The sequence below is a fragment of the Panulirus ornatus genome, chromosome 47 (assembly GCF_036320965.1).
Source record: "Panulirus ornatus isolate Po-2019 chromosome 47, ASM3632096v1, whole genome shotgun sequence".
NCBI lineage: Eukaryota > Metazoa > Arthropoda > Malacostraca > Decapoda > Palinuridae > Panulirus > Panulirus ornatus.
Window position 1 is genome coordinate 8078021 of NC_092270.1, and position 18930 is coordinate 8096950.

General features: G+C 40.1%; 1 protein-coding gene across 2 annotated transcripts; it reads left to right on the forward strand.

Moving 5' to 3' along the window:
* The first annotated feature begins 3656 nt into the window (after positions 1-3656).
* On the forward strand, positions 3657-17712 carry LOC139763505 (uncharacterized). 2 transcript variants are annotated; one of them, XM_071689642.1, is made up of 6 exons: positions 3657-4432; positions 7979-8167; positions 11142-12607; positions 12969-13274; positions 16446-16540; positions 17641-17712. In XM_071689642.1, the coding sequence occupies exons 1-3, from the start codon at positions 3830-3832 to the stop codon at positions 11436-11438; spliced, it is 1089 nt and encodes a 362-aa protein (XP_071545743.1). In that variant the 5' UTR covers positions 3657-3829; the 3' UTR covers positions 11439-12607; positions 12969-13274; positions 16446-16540; positions 17641-17712. The 2 variants fall into 2 exon arrangements, with proteins under 2 accessions (XP_071545743.1, XP_071545742.1); XM_071689641.1 differs by lacking the exon at positions 16446-16540.
* The last annotated feature ends 1218 nt before the right edge of the window (positions 17713-18930 follow it).

An 18930-nucleotide genomic window follows, 5' to 3' on the forward strand; every position in this document is an offset into this window, starting at 1 on the left:
TTATCTCGTATTCAGCCACTGAAGAGACTGGCTAACAAAAGCATAAATTGACTTGTACTCATAATTTTACCTGGAAAATACATGAAAGTTTCCCCCGTAAAGCCATTTTACAGATGGACACACTTCATCATCCCGTTGGCAACATAAATTGGCAACAACGAGTGGCTACCCTTCGGGGGGCCTTGAGCATGGTAGTACAAACCATGGGTGAGATGGCTTGGCATTTGTACTACGGGAAATACTGCCTTTGTATCTATGTCGTACTCCATGCGCAGCGGGACTGCCAGCCAAGTCAGGAAACTCTTGTCTAAGAGCGGAAATAATATTGGTTAGGGAGGGAAAAAAGTAATTTTTAGTGTCCAAACGCAGTGTAATGAATTATATAAGGTTAAGCTGTGTTGATAAGTTATCATACTCTATTGGAAAAAGTAAGAAATCTAAGTAACCAACGTATGATAATCGTATATATGTATGGATTGCTTTCTTCTGTCACAGTTCTTGTACCAAGTTGACTTTCTCAACACCGTTCTCGTACTACGTTTTACAATAAAGCCCAGTGTCTTAAATTTGCATAACAGTTCATCACGAATGAGCAGGTATTGGGCTAAATGGAGGAACAAACACCATATACACCCGAGCAACTAAGTAATGACCAAGGCCATTGTTTACTAAGCTTGAGACTTCAAGCCAGGTGATGCGGGGACAAGAAAACCTAAAAGTGATCACATACAAGATAAATTGGGAGGGGGGGCTGACGTTTGGGAGCCAGCAACAGCAGCAGCCTAGCCGCCCAACAGCTGGAACCATCATTAGAGCAGGTGTCTACAGGCAAGGAGGCGGGCTTTTCGACCAACTGTGCACTAGAACAAACCATTTCTACGACTGCTATCATTATATGTCCACTACCAGTCTTTGTGAACGTAAGCAGACTCTCAAACGTGCCACCAGCTGTGAGGAGAACGAGAGGAACTTAAAAAATAAAAAAAAGAGAGAAGTTCCCGGCAAGAGGGATGTATGTGTTTAGTCATGTAGAGAAGGTGTGTGATAATTCTGACACCCTGTTTGGAGAGTCAGGACCTGATCACGTGATCAGAAAATGGCTAACTCAAAGAGTGTAGCATTATGGTCGTCCTTGGACGCTGGCATGTAGTGTCTTAAGAACGGACAGCATCTTATTCCTAAAAGAGTCAGCCTCCGCACTTAATTTATGAATGACCGTGCCTGGGAGTAGGAATTAACTACCCTGCGCTCCCCGACGAGAAATTACAGCAAGAAACTGAGGGCCAACCTTGAATCATTCCAGCTCTTCCCTCCTCCTCCTCCTCCTCCTCCACTTCTCCTTCCCTGCTCGACACCTCCGGCGTGTCCCCAGTCACGTGCGCCAACAGGAATAAACCTTCCCAGCTGTCCTGTAGCGGTCGCAGGGGGAAAAAAATACTTCTAATCCCCATACGCATTCTCTCCTTCCCCCCTCCAACCACAGATGTCTGAAATGAACAACAACGGCCATGGAAATAGCAGAACACACAATGGTTCCAGTAACGCAACTTAAACTTCTTCGAGAACAATTGAAAATCGCCTAAAAATCACGTCGTCTATCCCAAAACCCGGATGGAGGAGATCTAGCTACCGGAAAATCAACTATTCTTGCAATAAAATGGGAAAGACGGAACCCGGAATTGCTTTAATCAGTCCCATTAAACACCAAGAACCCCCCAGCTTAGGGAGCACCGGATGCATAGATCGAATAACATAGCATGGCCATGAATTATGTAGACGACTGTCTGGTGAGAGAAAAATTTCATGTCACCATTAATGTCGACTTTTTTTTTAATTTTATCCGTAGTTTTCCGCATCTGCGACGTAGCGGCAGGAATAGACGAAGAAAGGCCCCTTTTCGGGCTCGCATCCATTTTTCAAGGTGTCGAGTGTAATGAACTGAAACCACAAACCCTGTCTATACAACCAGGCCCCACAAACACCTTCCCATCTACTGCTTTTTTATGGCCCCCGGTTTAGCTCAGTGACACCACATCGCGCCCTCCTCCCCCCTAATTATTTATATCATCGATCATCTACATTGGCTGCACGTGCTGTTGAAATATTGTCAGCTTTTTTTTTTTATAATTTTCCAAAAGAAGGAATACAGAAGGGGGCCAGGTGAGGATATTATTCCCTCAGAGGCCCAGTCCTCTGTTCTTAACGCTACCTTGCTAACGCGGGAAATGGCGAATAGTTTGAAAGAAAGGAAAATGTTATAATTTGATGTTAAAGGCCTTGACTTCGGACGTTAATACTGACAGCTCTTGGAATTCGATTTAAATAGCACGGACTCTCGTTAACTAGCGTTTGAACTGTGGTGAACAGTATCTTCAAATCACGATACACATGTAGCATGGCATAAGGGATAATTGAGCACAATATATTTAACCTTGCAACTAGAGAACATGCTCGTAAATCATTTAATGTCACACCTACTCACACGCTCATTATCCGACGCATTCCGTCACGTTATCAATTTCGATGACATGTATTTCTCTTGACACTGGTCAAGGTAATTGGCCCACAGCCACCTTTTAAAGTGTTCAAATGAACCTCTTCCCTTGGGGATGGTTAATGAATGGGTGGGGGACCTGGTGTAAGCGTGAGCATAATGTTGCGTAGGTAGACAAGGTTAGGGAGATGGAGGCACCACTAGGGTACACAAGGTTACATGATGGTGCACCACTAGAGAAAATTATTCGTATATCACATGATAATCACATAAAAACTCGTATATAGACTAACAAAAAACATAGACAATATCGTATAGAATAAGTCGTAAATAAATAAATATACATAGACAATATCGTGTAAAATAACTCGTAAATAAATGCAGAAAATATTGAAATACCTTTAAACATGACACAAAGACAAAATCATATAATACATAAATACTCTAATATTGACATGCAGATCCACTGACCAAAAAATGGTTCCAAACGCGCGTCAGTTTCGCACGGGCTAAAAAAGGTAATTAATCATTAAAACAAGCGTGAAATACCTTTGGATGGTTCGCGTCAATTAATGGACGTTTTGTGAATGGACGTCACGCATTCCACGGCAGGTTGACCGTGTCAGAAGCCGATTCTGAGTCATTTTCATACGAGCCTGGTCGTCCATCATGTCACGTTTGAGAGAAACCATTTGAAGGCGACGCATTTGCAGGTAATTTTGAAATAGGTATTTTAATTTTATTAATTCGACTTGATTTTCTTATATGAGGACATATTTTTCGATTTCCTTGGTGCCACTCTTTCGAGTGGGACCATTTATATATATTCATTTTTATTCTATATCTTGTAAAATATTTTTAAGGATTTTTTGATGTTTTATTGTTAGCGTCGCTACCATAACAAAGTCATTGTGAGGCAGTGTGGCCTCACATCTTGACAAATGTCCGCTTCTCTCATCCCATCGCCAGCTTTAGTGGATAATGTCCACCTAACTGAAGCCATATGCTCATGTAAAAACCCCACAGCCCCTCGTCAATGTTTTAAGTCTGGCCGAGAGTGAGGACAGGAGAACAAGAAGGATCAATAACAACTTGCACTCAAGCTCCCTCACCTTCCTCCATCAATATTGAGTGAAACGCGGCCGCTGGTTGGCCGACAGATTCCCTACGCGAGTTGAGAGCTGGGCTGTGATTGGTCTAATCGATCGCCTTCGTGTGATCGCTCGGCGAAGGTGTGATCTTTGTCGTGGGTGTGCGGGATTCTGCTAAGACTCCGCGGAAATTTGTTTTTTTTTGTGCTGTTTAACGCTTAACATACCAAATAACTTAGTGATAATGAGGCGTCAGGCTAATGGGTATGTGGACCGGCGGGGCGGAGGCGGTCGAGGAAGAGGAAGCATGGGCCGAGGACGAGGTGGACTGAGGGGCGGCGGAGGCCGTGGCGGCGGGGCTCACAAGCCGCCGCCGCTGATGTCGCGTCCCCTGCCACCTCCTCCAGGGATGCGACGACCCCCTAGCATGGGACCCCCCCGTGGTCCTATAGGACCTCCTCCTCCAATGGGGATGGGCCCACCCCCTGGCCGTATGGTTCCCCCAGGACCCGGCCGGAGGCCTGATCACATGGGTCCTCCTGGGCGGATGGGGCGACCTTTAGCCCCACCAGGAAGACTAGGTCCCCCTGGTCCAGGACCTCTAGGCCTAGGCAGAGGCATGGGTCCACCACCTCCTCGGGGAGGCCTGGTCCCCAGAGGTCGAGGTGCGATGCACGGCATGCTACCCCCACCACCCATGGGCCCACCTTTCAGACCTCCAGGGCCGGGAATGATGGCCCCCCCTAGACTCCCTGTAAGAGGTAGAGGTAGAGGTCGAGGGGCGGCCAGGGGGCGTGGAGCTACCAGGGGGCGTGGCAGCGTTACGTTAAAAAGCAAGGATAAGCAGGTATTGGATTACGTTAACGTCTGTCAATGGCTATGATATAATACAATTGAATTAAGCTTTGCTGGAGTAATATTTGGATATTTGTTATTCTAACCTCAAGCATGAAGATGGTGGCACAGCACTTTGAGCCTAGGGTATGGTCAAAAGCCATGCTGCCATACCCAAGAGTTATACTACCATAAGGGTATTTTGAATGTTTATCACTTCAGTTTTCATAGGTGGGCTGGACATAGGGAATGAGAGAGAATGGGATTAACATGCAGTTATTGCAGTTTAGGGGCATTACGGATTCAGTTTATAGATTTTGGTGAAATGTATATCCTTGCACTAATTTAGATTGGGGTAAGCTTATACATATTTTTTGTGATAAGGTTTGGTATTAACCAGGTAGGGAGGGAAATTGTATGGTAAAAACAAAATATAGTTAAGAAGACCTCACACCTTAACTAACCTGACTTAGCTTAGGAAAGCCGATAAACTACCCAAATGGTTGTTGTCTTACTTGGTGTTGTATGCTAGAGCTGCATTCAGAAGTAATTAGATAGTTTTTTATGATAGAACTATGTGCAGAGCATGATTTGGAGCATTATAGTAATTGAACACATTATGTGGAATTATGATGGACATACATACATATCAGAGGTGGAGCAGACATGAATAAGAGAACAAATTGGAGAGACAGGATGGAATGAAAATGATTTTGAGTATTTCGGGACTTGAACATGTAGGACGGCGAAAGGCTTGCATGAGATAGAACAAATTGGAACGTTGTGGTATACAGGGGCCAACATGCTGTAAGTGTCCACTGACAGCACGTTAGCATGTGGAGCATCTGATGTAAACCATGGAAAGGTCTTTGGGGCCTGGTTGCTTATGAGGAGCTGTAGGTTCCATACATTATATCTGACAGCCAGAGAATCGATACGAGCGAATTTAGCCTTTCTTCATCAGTTCCATGTACTACCTAGGAAACGTGGGAATTGGCAATCGGTTATGAAAATAGATTATATACTGTGGTAATGTTTATGTCAGGAATTAAATGGAGTTGATATGAAAATATGTAATACACTAGCAAAATATTAACAGAATCTTTAAAAGCTTCTCTTCATAACTGAAATGATAATAGAAATAAACCATTATATTCATCTGCTTAGGATCATGCCAACTGTTAGTCTACATCCTGCAGCTTGGCAGCATATTGTCAGGATTGTCGTTACAGTATTTTGAGAAGACTATTGAAAGGAGATAAATCTTACTGCTAGGGAGATTAGATGAGGTTTTCGTGAGTTCTTGTGATTCTTTACATGTGTTTTTCCAACTTTTACTACATTTAACCCCTTTTCAGAATGTACAGATATTGCTTTATCATTTTTTAAAATATAATGTTTCTCCTAAGATATCAGTAACTAGTTTTGATGCAGAGGTTCAGTGATAAATTACTCGGTTGGATTATTTTGATTGCTTAGCTTACATTCTATTGTGGCAGTTGTCTGGCTCTGCATTGCCATTGCCTTTCATTATTGACTGTGTTCTGCAATGTTATTTTAGTGTTTACAGAATACACTAACAGTTGTGGAGCATGATTTGAAGCATTATATTTAATTAAAAGATATTGAATGTTTAGGTAAGCATAGTTTATATCAGGAATGATGTGGGGTTGATATATGCAAAACAGTTAACATTTAAAGGGTGAGGACTCTCTTTGTCTGTTCCTACACATCCTCACCGATACATACCTATACATTTCAACGTATACATACATATGCATACACAGACATACATATATACACATGTACATGTTCATACTTGCTGCCTTATCCATTCTTGTCGCCACCCTGACACACACACACACACACACACACACACACACACACACACACACACACACACAGAGAGTTAGGGCCAGGAAAAGACAAAAAAAAAAAAATCATACATATAGGCCATTTCCCGCGTTGGTGAGGTAACGTTAAGAACAGAGAACTGAGCCTTAGAGGGAATATACTTCATCTCATATTTGCTATCATCCTTACAACACCTACTGTTCTCAGACATTTAATTTCTGCACTTTTTCATCTAGGTCCCATGCCTCTCATCCATACTTTAGTGTTGAGACTACTGTACAGTTAACTTTCTTCTTTCACACACTCAAATTCTGAAACCAGTGTCTGTAGTTTCTCATTTTAATATACCACTAGTACTAGGCCTTGTGATCAGCAAACAGTAACTGACTGACTCGTAGGTCCATTCACCCCCTTCTGAATACAGACCTAAACCATCCACAAAGGTACTTGCTTTCACCTCTTTTGCCACCCATCCTTAAACACGTTTAAACTGCTACTAGTGGTAGGGATGTTAGGACAGGTTTTCATAGATGTTTTTTTAAAAATGTATTATCTTGTAAATTATTAACCCCACAGTTTCCATGATGTTTAGTGCTACAATGGCTTCATTTAGTGTCAATCAGTGTTTAAAAGAAGAAGAATCAGTTCTTTGCAGGTTTTTTAGTTACAGTGAACTTTGCAAAATACATAAATCATAGGTAGCCACTTCCTAAAGCCAGTTTTGATGCAAAGCTGATAACGACTTTTTACAGTTTTCAAGACATTTTTAGAAATAAACCAGAAGTTTATAAAGAAGGAATTGATATGTATATTGTTTCATTACCTAAGCTGAATCTCTTTGTTTAGAAGCTTTATATATCATGCTGGCATCCACTGGACAGTGTTACAAATGGCAAGATTATGCATAATACCAAATATACAGTCTCATTTGTTGCAGTTTACAGAACAATAAATGTCTTTGTAAGTTTCATTAGATCCTCTATTTAGTACATAGACATCATACTTCTTGAGCCCCCATATTTTTCCTTAAAATCAAAGCCCTATCCTCTGACATATTCAGTGCAATATTATGGGATGAAAGAGAACCATGCAGACCTTGTTATCCCTGCCTAACGCACCTGTTGGTACACAAATTTTGCTCTGCATAGCTTATTTAGTGTTAAGAAAATATAACAGGTGTGGAGGATTATGTTTGATAAAGTCTGTTCTTGCTTTGCGCAGAAACTGGTTCTGGAAGTACCTACTTATGCTTTTGTTGTTTTATGTACTGTAGGCTTCTGTAATTACAGAAATACCAGTAGACAACTGATTTATCTGATATTATCTCTGGCAGTGTGTGGACTTTGGCAATGATAAGGATGCATAAAGGAGACTTGCATCAGTCATGGGAAGGAATATTGAAAGATGACATGTTTTTCTCATCTTTATTTTGTAGAGAAACAGTTGTATATAAGTCTAATTTACCTTCTGCAGGAGTTCCATCTGGTGGAGATGCAGTTACTCATGTATTTTTGTTTACTTCTGTTCATCAGGTGTGTTTTGGAAATGAGCTTATCATTTTTAACTGTTGGTATGAAGAACATACTTGTTGTTTTTGTAGCTTTTAGCATACTGAAGGAAGTCGGTAGTACTTTGAACAGGATGTGGTGTCTTTTTTTTTTTTATGTTGGGAGAAATGAGCAAGCCATATCCTTTTTTTCTGTAGGGAGAAATGAACAAGCCATGGGTAACAGAGGGAATGAAGAATGAAATTATGAAGAAACACAAGCTGCACCAGAAGGCCAAAAAAACAAAAAGTAAAGAGGACTGGGAAGAATTTAAGGAGCAGAGAAACAAAGTGACTACCATGCTACGAGAGGCCAAGCTGGAATACATAGGAGCACACCCAGAAGAGGTAGGTAACCATATAGATCAGTGATCCTGGAACCTCTGGGCATAGTCTTTGTGGGAAGGTATGGTGTGGTAAACCTAGGCATTATGCAGTTTGTGTGGGATTCAGTGTATTCAGATACTATAATGTTAGTTGAATTCCTTCTTTGCTTTAGGGATGTTCTAAAGAAATGTTAACTTAAGAATGACGTTAATGGCTTGTACATTGTTAATCGGGTTGCTTTTTCCTGTTGCACGATAATAGATTTGGGAAGATTGTATTATATATGTGTATATATATATATATATATATATATATATATATATATATATATATATATATATTTAGTTATTTATTTATTATACTTTGTCACTGTCTCTCATGTTAGCGAGGTAGTGCAAGGAAACAGATGAAAGAATGGCCCAAGCCACCCACATACACATGTATATACATACACATCCACACACAGCACCTATACATACCTATACATCTCAACGTATACACATATATATACACACACTGACATATACATATATACACATGTACATAATTCATACTGTTTGCCCTTATTCATTCCCGTCACCACCCCGCCGCACATGAAATAACAACCCCCCTCCCCCCGCATGTGCGCAAGGTAGCGCTAGGAAAAGACAACAAAGGCCACATTCGTTCACACTCAGTCTCTAGCTGTCATGTATAATGCACCAAAACCACAGCTCCCTTTCCACATCCAGGCCCCACAAAACTTTCCATGGTTTACCCCAGACGCTTCATATGCCCTGGTTTAATCCATTGACAGCATGTCGACCCCAGTATACCACATCATTCCAATTCACTCTATTCCTTGCATGCCTTTCATCCTCCTGCATGCTCAGGCCCCAATCACTCAAAATCTTTTTCACTCCATCTTTCCACCTCCAATTTGGTCTCCCACATCTTATTCCCTCCACCTCTGACACATATATCCTCTTTGTCAATCTTTCCTCACTCATTCTCTCCATGTGACCGAACCATTTCAAAACATCCTCCTCTGCTCTTTCACTACACTCGTTTTATTACCACACATCTCTTACCCTTTCATTACTTACTCGATTAAACCACCTCACACCACATATTGTCCTCAAACATCTCATTTCCAGCACATCCACCCTCCTCCGCACAACCCTATCTATCTATATATATATATATATATATATATATATATATATATATATATATATACAAATATATATTTTCATACTATTCGCCATTTCCCACATTAGTGAGGTAGCGTTAAGAACAGAGGACTGAGCCTTTGAGGGAAATCCTCACTTGGCCCCCTTCTCTGTTCCTTCTTTTGGAAAATTAGGAACGAGAGGGGAGGATTTCCAGCTCCCTGCACCCTTCCCTTTTAGTAGCCTTCTACGACACGCAGGGAATATGTGGGAAGTATTCTTTCTCCCCTATCCCCAGGGATGTGCTGGAAATGAGATGCTTGAGGACAATATGTGGTGTGAGGTGGTTTGATCGAGTAAGTAATGAAAGGGTAAGAGAGATGTGTGGTAATGAAAAGAGTGTGGTTGAGAGAGCAAAAGAGGGTGTTTAGAAATGGTTTGGTCACATGAAGAGAATGAGTGAGGATAGATTGGCAAAGAGGATATATGTGTCAGAGGTGGAGGGAACGAGGAGAAGTGGAAGACCAAATTGGAGGTGGAAAGATGGAGTGAAAAAGATTTTGAGTGATCGGGGCCTGAGCATGCAGGAGGGCGAAAGGAGTGCAAGGAATAGAGTGAATTGGAACGATGTGGTATACCAGGGTCGACGTGTTGTCAATGGATTGAACCAGGACATGTGAAACGTCTAGGGTAAACCATGGAAAGTTTTGTGGGGCCTGGATGTGGAAAGGAAGCTGTGGTTTCAGTGCATTATACATGACAGCTAGAGACTGAGTGTGAACAAATATGGCTTTTGTTGTCTTTTCCTTGTGCTACCTCGCACACATGCAGGGGGAAGGGGTTTTCATTTCATGTGTGGTGGCGTGGCGACGGGAACGAATAAGGGCAGACAGTATGAATTATGTACACGTGTATATATGTATATGTCTGTGTGTGTATATATATGTATACGTTGCGATGTATAGATATGAATATGTGCTGTGTGTGGACATGTATGTATATACATGTGTATGTGGGTGGGTTGGGTCATTCTTTCGTCCGTTTCCCTGCGCTACCTCGCAAACGCGGGAGACAGCGACAAAGTATAATGAAATAAGTAAATATATATATATATAATGCGGGAGACAGCGTCAAAGTATAAATAGATAAGATAGATAGATAGATTAGATATATATATGTGTGTGTATATATATATATATATATATTCAGTTTTATGGTTGCAAGGTAAAATTGCCTTTAGGATACCCACCATCCTTCTCCTGTGACTTTTGGTCATCGCTGGGGAGGAGAAGAAGCAAGACAAATTGAATAGGAGGTGATGTTGTCACAATGATCAATATGGCCGTCATTAGCAGATCAGTCACTATTTCAGTCAGAACGTACCTGACATCTACTGTCCACTTTGCTTACAATTTCGCCTATATAATGTATTCCCAGACTTCTTGAGAACATCACCTTTTGACCTGACTTTGGGAACCGGTCCGGGATTGTAAAGTTTTCAATTTTTACCTCAACCACTGATGCATGAGCTGAATTGCTCTTTGTCATTTGGGTCTAAAGATTTAAGAATACTTTAAAAGCAAATTAATTTTTGAGAAAGTGCCTTAAATTTACAGGCTTTGCTCACTCATAAGTAATTCAGTATTAGTGTAATTTGTTTAAATGTTCAGCATGAAGCTGTATTGCCTAACTTACGTGTAATCATCTCAACTTTGCTTTCAAGAAAATTTTTTGTGGTTGTGTTGGTTGTGATGTAAGTGGTCCCTCCTGTTGCTCTTTCGGTAGTGGACCAGGCCCAGGCCCAACCCACGCCATATTAACATTATATTTCACACAATTTACAGGATGTGGATAAAATATTGGCGGAAGCAGCCATGCAAGGCAACAAAAAAGATGAGGAAAAAAAAGGGGAGGCGTCAGCCACTAGTGAAGCTAATGCGGACAGTTCGGCCGCCCCCGAGGGGGATGGGGCAAAATCCCAATCCATGGACCAGACAGAGGAGAACGGGGAGGATATAGTGGATCAGAAAGAGTTAAACACCGATGTACCAATGGCTCCTCTGGCCCCAGAAATAGAGGGGGACAAAATATCGGAGACCAATGGCGACAGCCAAGTGGAAGTTAAAACATCTGGTCAATAGGCTTTGAGCCATGACCATCACCCACCCTGCCACTTTTTGCTATCATAGTAGCTAAAATCTACTTTATATTCAAATTGTATTTTGAACTAGTGTTATGCTCCATACTTAGCCTTAGAAAGTATCTGTTAAAACAAAAGTTTCAGAAGTCAGTCTTGCACTAAATTTCTAGATATATGACTGTGTTCCTAAATTTGATTATTTTTAAGATGTCCAGATAAAGTCATTAATTTTAACTTAATATGAGATCTTGTATCAATATCTCTTATATAATTAGTGAATTGTCTGTGCAATTGAGACCATTGGCTCATTTAAAATATGTTTTCACATAGGTTAAGGAAATAAATTTATAGTAAAAGAAATGGGTGTTTAAATAAGAAATAAAGTAGCATGCTTATGGCAGTATATGCCTCTCATTGGCTCAGTTTTCACACCTTTTTAAAAGGTTGCATGACAAAAGTTTTGTCTTGGGGCAAGTTGAAAACACAGTGCAGTCATGTGATCTCAAAAATTTGCAATTTGTAAGTTCTCTAGTTCATGCAACCTTAGTGGCGACTGTTTCACATTATCCAGAGGAAGAGAACTTGTGTCATACGGGGTCAGTCACACACCATCAGCACAAGTGGAACTTCCAACTCATCCCAGCTCACGACGAACTTGTCTCTACCCAGCCTATGCTTTGTGTCTCCCGTCTCCCTGTGGTTCTAGACTTGTGATGTGGGCATTGCTTAGGTTGATGTCAGGTCCTGGATCACATGTCCCTCTGGATGACATATCCTATCCTCTCTGGACTAAGGCATTGTCAAGTCCCCGGGGCTGATACACTTGACTCATCTAACATGCTGTGATATCAATGTTCCAACTCATTTCTCACCTTATTATTTTCATCACTCTTTTGATTTTGTTTTAGTTGATTTTCAATTCAATTAGTAAGCACTGGTTTACATAACCATGTCACCTATGTGCTTTAATATTCAACACCTGAATTCATATGCATCAGTTTTTACTGGTCTTTAGTGTGCCAAGAGTTGACTTCACCCAGTAGAATGTTGTGCATTATGGTGACATGAGTTAATCACTATTAATCTAATAGTGGCATAACAAAAAAATATGCCCCCAAAACTGTCAAGAATCTTAGCTGCCGGAATCAGCATCGGTCTGTGGCTCAGCAGGTAAAGTTACCCATCAGCTCTTGGCTGACTTGTTTCACCAGCTCTTTGCTGATAATGTTGTTCTCACTACAGTCATTTGTGTTGATCAGTTGTAAAAAATACAAATTCATGATATTGCTCAAGAGTTACAGTGCTGTGTTCAAAATTTGATATGCTATAAATCATTTCCAATACTTGTTTTGTTGTACAAAATTTGATGTGCTATAAATCGAATCTAAATCTTAATGTCATGCAAAGCCCTGAGAAAATTACTCTGTAGACATAGCCTACCCAGTGTGGAATGATAGAGTATTTTTTATGGTAAGTTGGTTTTGGCCATATTTCCAAAAATATATTGTGACTTGTGATATTATCTCAACAGTGATCCAACTGAGGCTGGCTGGTTCCAGTATTTGTTACATCACTGGCTGGATGTTCAGCCATTTAGAAGATACAGCTGGCAAGCAGTACCCAAGCATACTTGGACATGCATCACAAGCTCCTGTCTGTTTTGGCAATAGGATTCTTTGCCACATAATACGAGGGCTTAGAAAGAAATACAGTACAAGTATCTCTGAACACTATCAAGGCTACCATGTTAATGTTAGTACAAAGTCATTGCTGCAGCAGCAGCATTTGATGAAATATGAAAGTTGACGTGATCTCCTTCCACAGTGTACATTAGCAGGTATGTGTTATTTTTTTTCTTGTTCATTCTTTATAATATGATGATAGATATACATAGAAATTATTTTTTGCTTCTTGGAAATGTTGGATAAAGAAAATTCATAATGTTAACCCTATTTATATTCATAAATCTTGCAAAGGTAGCTATATTAAGGCAATGAGGCATACTTTTTTTTCATTTTGCTACTATTTAGGGTTAGGGTTGTGGGGACCCACAGAAGGTGCTTGTATCTCCAAATGTAAATGGCTTGCCAGTAGTTGTGTGCTACAAGATGTTTGGAATCATGGCTAAAGAGGAGCCTTAAAAGAATTAATAATGAATTGATTGGTATGAAATTTGAAGAGAAGTTGTGGAAGGTAATTTAGGATGGCATGTGAATGCAAAAATTGAGAAATAGTAGAATATATTATGGTTTGAAGTGAAAGATGTTAAGTTTGTAGTCCGATCAGGAAGCTATAAATTCTTTTATGTGAGAGAACTGGTTTGAAGAAGTAAAATTGTGATACATAAATATTTGCTATGTCAGATGAATAAGGCCTTTAATTTGTCCATTCCTGGCACAACTTCATAATGAAGGAAACAATTAACAAGTATGAAATAAAGAAAGATGTGTTTTTATAGAATTAAAAAGTTTCGTGTTTGTCCTTTTATGATAGAGAAAAAGGTGTTTCGGATATGGGAGAAAATTTAAGAATTGGTTTAGGAAGAGGACTGGAGAGAAACTTGCAATGCATGACATGATATGAACGAGTGGGAGATAGATTTGTAAATGGATACCAGATGAAAATGAAATTCTAGAAGGGATGTAGGGATTATGTGCACTGATGGATATGTATTGTATATATATGCTTTAAGAACAAAGATATGTATAATTATTTGGTGTATGTAGAAGACAGGGTAAGGGTGATCATAAGCATGATATATATTTTCATTGTGCATTATGATATGTAGGAGCTAATCGGTTATAGGATTTTTTTTCCATGAGGTTTGAGATGATCTTTAGGATTCTCAGGGTTTAATAAACCTTTAAACTAGAAACCTCCAGCCCCCCCTGCCTTCTGGTGAAGTGAATGCACTTCGCCCTTTGCTAACCACCCATTCTGCTGGTTTGGCCTGGGTTCATCCTGCGACTAGTCAGCAACATCTACAGAGTATTGACATCATGTCCCACAGGCTGTCAGATCAGTACTTATCTGCCACATGATTCTCTAGATCTTGCACCTGTATGGACATACTTTTTCATATCTCTTTTTTTACTCCATCTTCTTCCACCCTACCATGGATGAGTATCATTTTCTGATTTCATTTGATTATAGTGTATATATGTACTCTTGAATAATTTGGATGATAATAAGCACAATATGATGGAGAAACCTGACTTAGATAACTTGGACGTAGGGAGAGGATGAGTGATGCCCATTCCATCTGGGAACTTGCATCAAGGGGATGGTCATGGCAAAAGAGTCTCCACTTATCCATGTCCTTTCAAGGATCTATGAGTTGGAAATGGAAGGAGTGGGAGACCAAGAATACGGAAGGATGGAGTGAAAGTCTTTAGCTTAATGCAGCCTGAAAACTCGGGAGGATGAGAGGTTTGTATGTGATGGAGTTAAATAAATAGATGTGGTATGCAGAAGGAGATCTTCTGTCTATACACTGAATCAGCACAAATGGAACAGGCAGAGTAAACCATGGAATAGTCTGTTAGGGGTTTGGCTGTGGATGGTAGGCTCTTTTTCCTGCCCTAGTTTCCCCTTTCATGGGGCTTATGCAGCACTTGGGAAGATATCCTTATCCAGAGTATTTGAATGGGAAAGAACAGTGTGACTTCAGGAGTGGAAGAGGATGTGTGTATCACGTGTTTTCTTTGCAGAATGTGTGCTAGAAATATTTAAAGAAACAGAAGGCTTTGCATATGGCATTTATGGATCTGGAGAAAACATATGATAGGGTTGATAGAGATACTTTGTGGAAGGTATTACTAGTATAAGATGTAGGAGGAAAGATGCTAGGGGCAGTGAAGAGTTTTTGTCAGGAGATTGGGGTGTGTTTGTGAGTAGGAAGAGAGAAGGGCGAGTGATTCCAGGTGAGGTGGATATGCGGCTGGGATTTGTGATTTCACCCTGGATGTTTGTATGAATAGGGTGGTAGTGAGGAGAACAGAATGGTTTTGGAGAGAGAAACAGGTGTGCAGTCTGTCGGAGGTTAGGGGGCCTTGGAGGTAAATCAGTTGTTGTTTGCCAATGTCACAATGCTCTTGGTAGAGTAGAGAGAAAAACTGCAGATGTTGGTTTCTGAATTTAGTAGGGTTTATGAAAGGAGAAAATTAAGAATAACTGTGAATAAAAGCAAGAATATTAGGTTTGGCAGTGGAGAGAGAGAGACAGGTGAGTTGGATGTGAATTTAATTTGAGAAAACTTGCGAGAAGTCTAAAACTTTTGATGAGGTATGGCATCGGGGTCTCATCCCTAAGCTCCCCTCTTTTGGTTTCCCTTGTAAGTAGCTTCCTCTTTAGCCATACTATCTCCATGGTTGTTGATGATGAATCAGCCTCTCTTCCTTTCTCTGTCAGCAAGGTTCTGTCCTGTCTCCCACATTTTTTCCCTTTACATTAGTGATTTCCTTTTTTCTACAAATTACCAAATGCACTCATTGACGAAATGCTGCATTTCTCTGTATCCTTCAATTCTGCTCCATATTCTCTCACTTGATCTACATCTCAAGTTTAATGTTTCCAAGGTTCAGTTTCTGCCCATCTCGCTGTCTAAAATTCCTCACAACTTTCCTCTCTCCTTCATCGGTTCTATAATTCCACCTCTTAAGAGATTGAACTTGATTGGTATTAAGTAACTGTTACTCTGTCTTAAAAACCCACATTATGGAAACAGTTAAGTCTGCCTCTACGAAACTGGGAATCCTGTTTAGATGTCAAAATGTATCTTATTCTGATTAGATACTCTTGTTATAGAAAGGATTGGTCCTTGTATGCAGTACTGCTGTCACATTTGGGTTTTATTTTGCCCACAGCGTTACTTGACAGAGTTGAGTCGAAAGTGGTCTTGACTTATCAACTCTCCCAGGCTAACTTTAAAACTTGACCCTTTTGCCCAATTTTGCAATGTTGGTTCACTTCCCTCTTCTATAGGTTACTTTGTTATTTTTCTCCTGAGAATTGGCTGCTTGGTACCCCACCTCTAGCTGGACCACACAATACTCAGCAAGCTGCTGCACCACATGATTACTGTGTGGCCATTGCAACTGAAGGGTGAGCTGTTTTGATTGTTTCTTTCCCTACGCCTTGAAGCTTTGGGGAACTTTTCTTGGAAAGATTTTAAGGATTAGTTTGGCAACAAAACTGGTACTTCTGTCAGAATAGGAATGCATTTTATTAGAAAACATATAGACATGATTGGCAGTAGGGTGAAATTCCTGGATAATCCCAAAACCCAAAGCGGGTGGGAAGGACATTTGGCCTGATACCTTACCTTGTAAGAGTTAAGGTGGTGAAGACACAAGAGCTTTTCGCTTTTTGAGTGTGTACACAATTTATTCATGTGGAACCCAGAATAGTACTATCTTACAAAGTGCGAAACGAAGATAATAGTGAAAAGACTTATCAATACCCAGTAGAGTGTATAGAGAATGGCGACATGAACAGAACATTTGATTGGGCAGTAATGTGGTTGTAGGAGAGGTAGAGAATGAGTGATACTTCTGGATATAAAGTATATGATAAGGTTTATAATGAGACCTTGTGGAAGGTGCTCATAATGTATGGGGTAAATGTTAATTTAATAAATGCAGTAAGGAATTTTGACGTGGAGAGTGAGACATGGGTATGAATAGGAAGGGAGGAGAGTGAATGGTTTGCTGTAAAGGTGGGTCTGTCAAGGATGTGTAGTATCACTATAGTTGTTTCATCTCTTTATGGACAAGATGGTGAGGGAAGTGAATACAGGCTTAAAATTAGAAGCACATGTTTAATCTATAGAGGGTATGGAAAGTATAGTGGTGGACTGCTTGCTGTGTGCAGATAGCGTGGCTCAAGTGGCAAAGTCCAGAAGCAGATGACAGTTTATTATTATGTATGAGAGGAGAAAGCTGAGAGTGAATATAAACAATGATTGATATTATGGTGCAGCTGGGGGATGACACTTGATAATAATTTCTGTAAGTTTAAATGGGTAGAGCTTGGAAGAATTTGAGTGCTTTAGGTACCAAAGGGTGAACATAACAGTGGTTGAAACCAGTGAGAGCAGCCTTAATGCTGCAGGTGCCTCATAAAAGGGGTCCATGGGGTGTACAGTAATAATGATGGTTTTTATGCACATTTGGGTGACATAGAATTTTCTTTGCATTTTTCAGGTTGATGATGGAAAGATGTACACCAGCAGGATGGAGTTTTGCATTGTATTTTGAAATAAAGTTTGATATTGATCTTGTATTTTTAACCACTGTTAGTAGAATTGAAGTACATTTCCATCAGTAGTAACAGCAATGTGAAAAAACTTCAAAGCCTAGGAGTCTTAGTAAAATTGAAGTACATTTCCATCAGTAGTAACAACATTGAAAAAACTTGAAAGTCTAGGAACAGATTGAAAATATTTGGGTAATTTATATTTTCATCATCATTGGTGTTTCTGCAGAGAAGCATTGTCATCTTTTATGTGTGTTTTGCATTTAACTACCATTATGAAGTTTTCCATTGAATAGTGTGGATCGCAAACATACAGCCACTCAGATTTATTGTATGCATCCTTATCCTAAGGTTAGTGTGTTATGTAAATCTTGAAACTGCCTACTTTTTCAACTTGGTCACCACCTCCACACACAATGCCTCCATTGCACCAGATTCCAAATCATTCCTATGTCATCAAAAATATCCCAATCCCACATCTGTCCATTGCTTCCCAGGTTTATCATTCATTCTTGTATCATGGAATACTACTAATTTTTCATATCACCTTTTCACCTGTTATGCATTTGTACATATCATCGTAAAAGACTGAATTGTGAGCCTTTCTAATGTTTTGTTTACCACTCCGGGGCTTTTGTTCTGTGAGTTACTGAAAATCTCCTTTGATCTTGGAGGACTTTTGTCCTCCAGTACTCCCAACTCCTGCGAGGTTTATGCCTTTCACCCCTCATGAACCATTCAAACAGTGGCTGCAGAACTGTCTCATTCCAGAAGACGTATGCCAATTTGTTGCCTCATCTAAGTGTAAGTGATGACATCATCCTCCTCCTGGTTGCCCAACCATGCATGCTGTCTACTCAACACTCCGCTCTTAGGTAAAGATTTTGTTTCTTTATGGTAACATCTGCAACCAATTTGATCTTGAGAATGCATAAAGTAATACATTGAAAGTGATCATTTTCATTGAATACATGAATGTGAAGTGTGTAGGGATGATTGGTGGTTATTTGAAATTACAAAAATTAATATATTTCAGATTTGGTCTGATAATAGATTTCAGAATTTTTTTTTTAATATTAACAGTAATTGTGGTGGAAGTGTGAAAGAGAACATTGTATCTGTTCACGTGATTCGAAGAATAGTGACTGAAATTAAAACAAGTGGTGCACTGGAATGTCCGTCATTTGCATCAGCTGGGAATATAAGGAAAGTTGAACAAGTGTGAAGGTCAGAGCAAA

What these genes read in the sequence shown, in the direction of transcription:
- LOC139763505 (XM_071689642.1), top strand. Translation starts at nt 3,830, where the DNA reads ATGAGGCGTCAGGCTAATGGGTATGTGGACCGGCGGGGCGGAGGCGGT. An exon ending in TAAAAAGCAAGGATAAGCAG is followed by an intron (nt 4,433 to 7,978) that starts GTATTGGATTAC and finishes TTTTTTCTGTAG; the next exon opens with GGAGAAATGAACAAGCCATG. An exon ending in TAGGAGCACACCCAGAAGAG is followed by an intron (nt 8,168 to 11,141) that starts GTAGGTAACCAT and finishes CACAATTTACAG; the next exon opens with GATGTGGATAAAATATTGGC.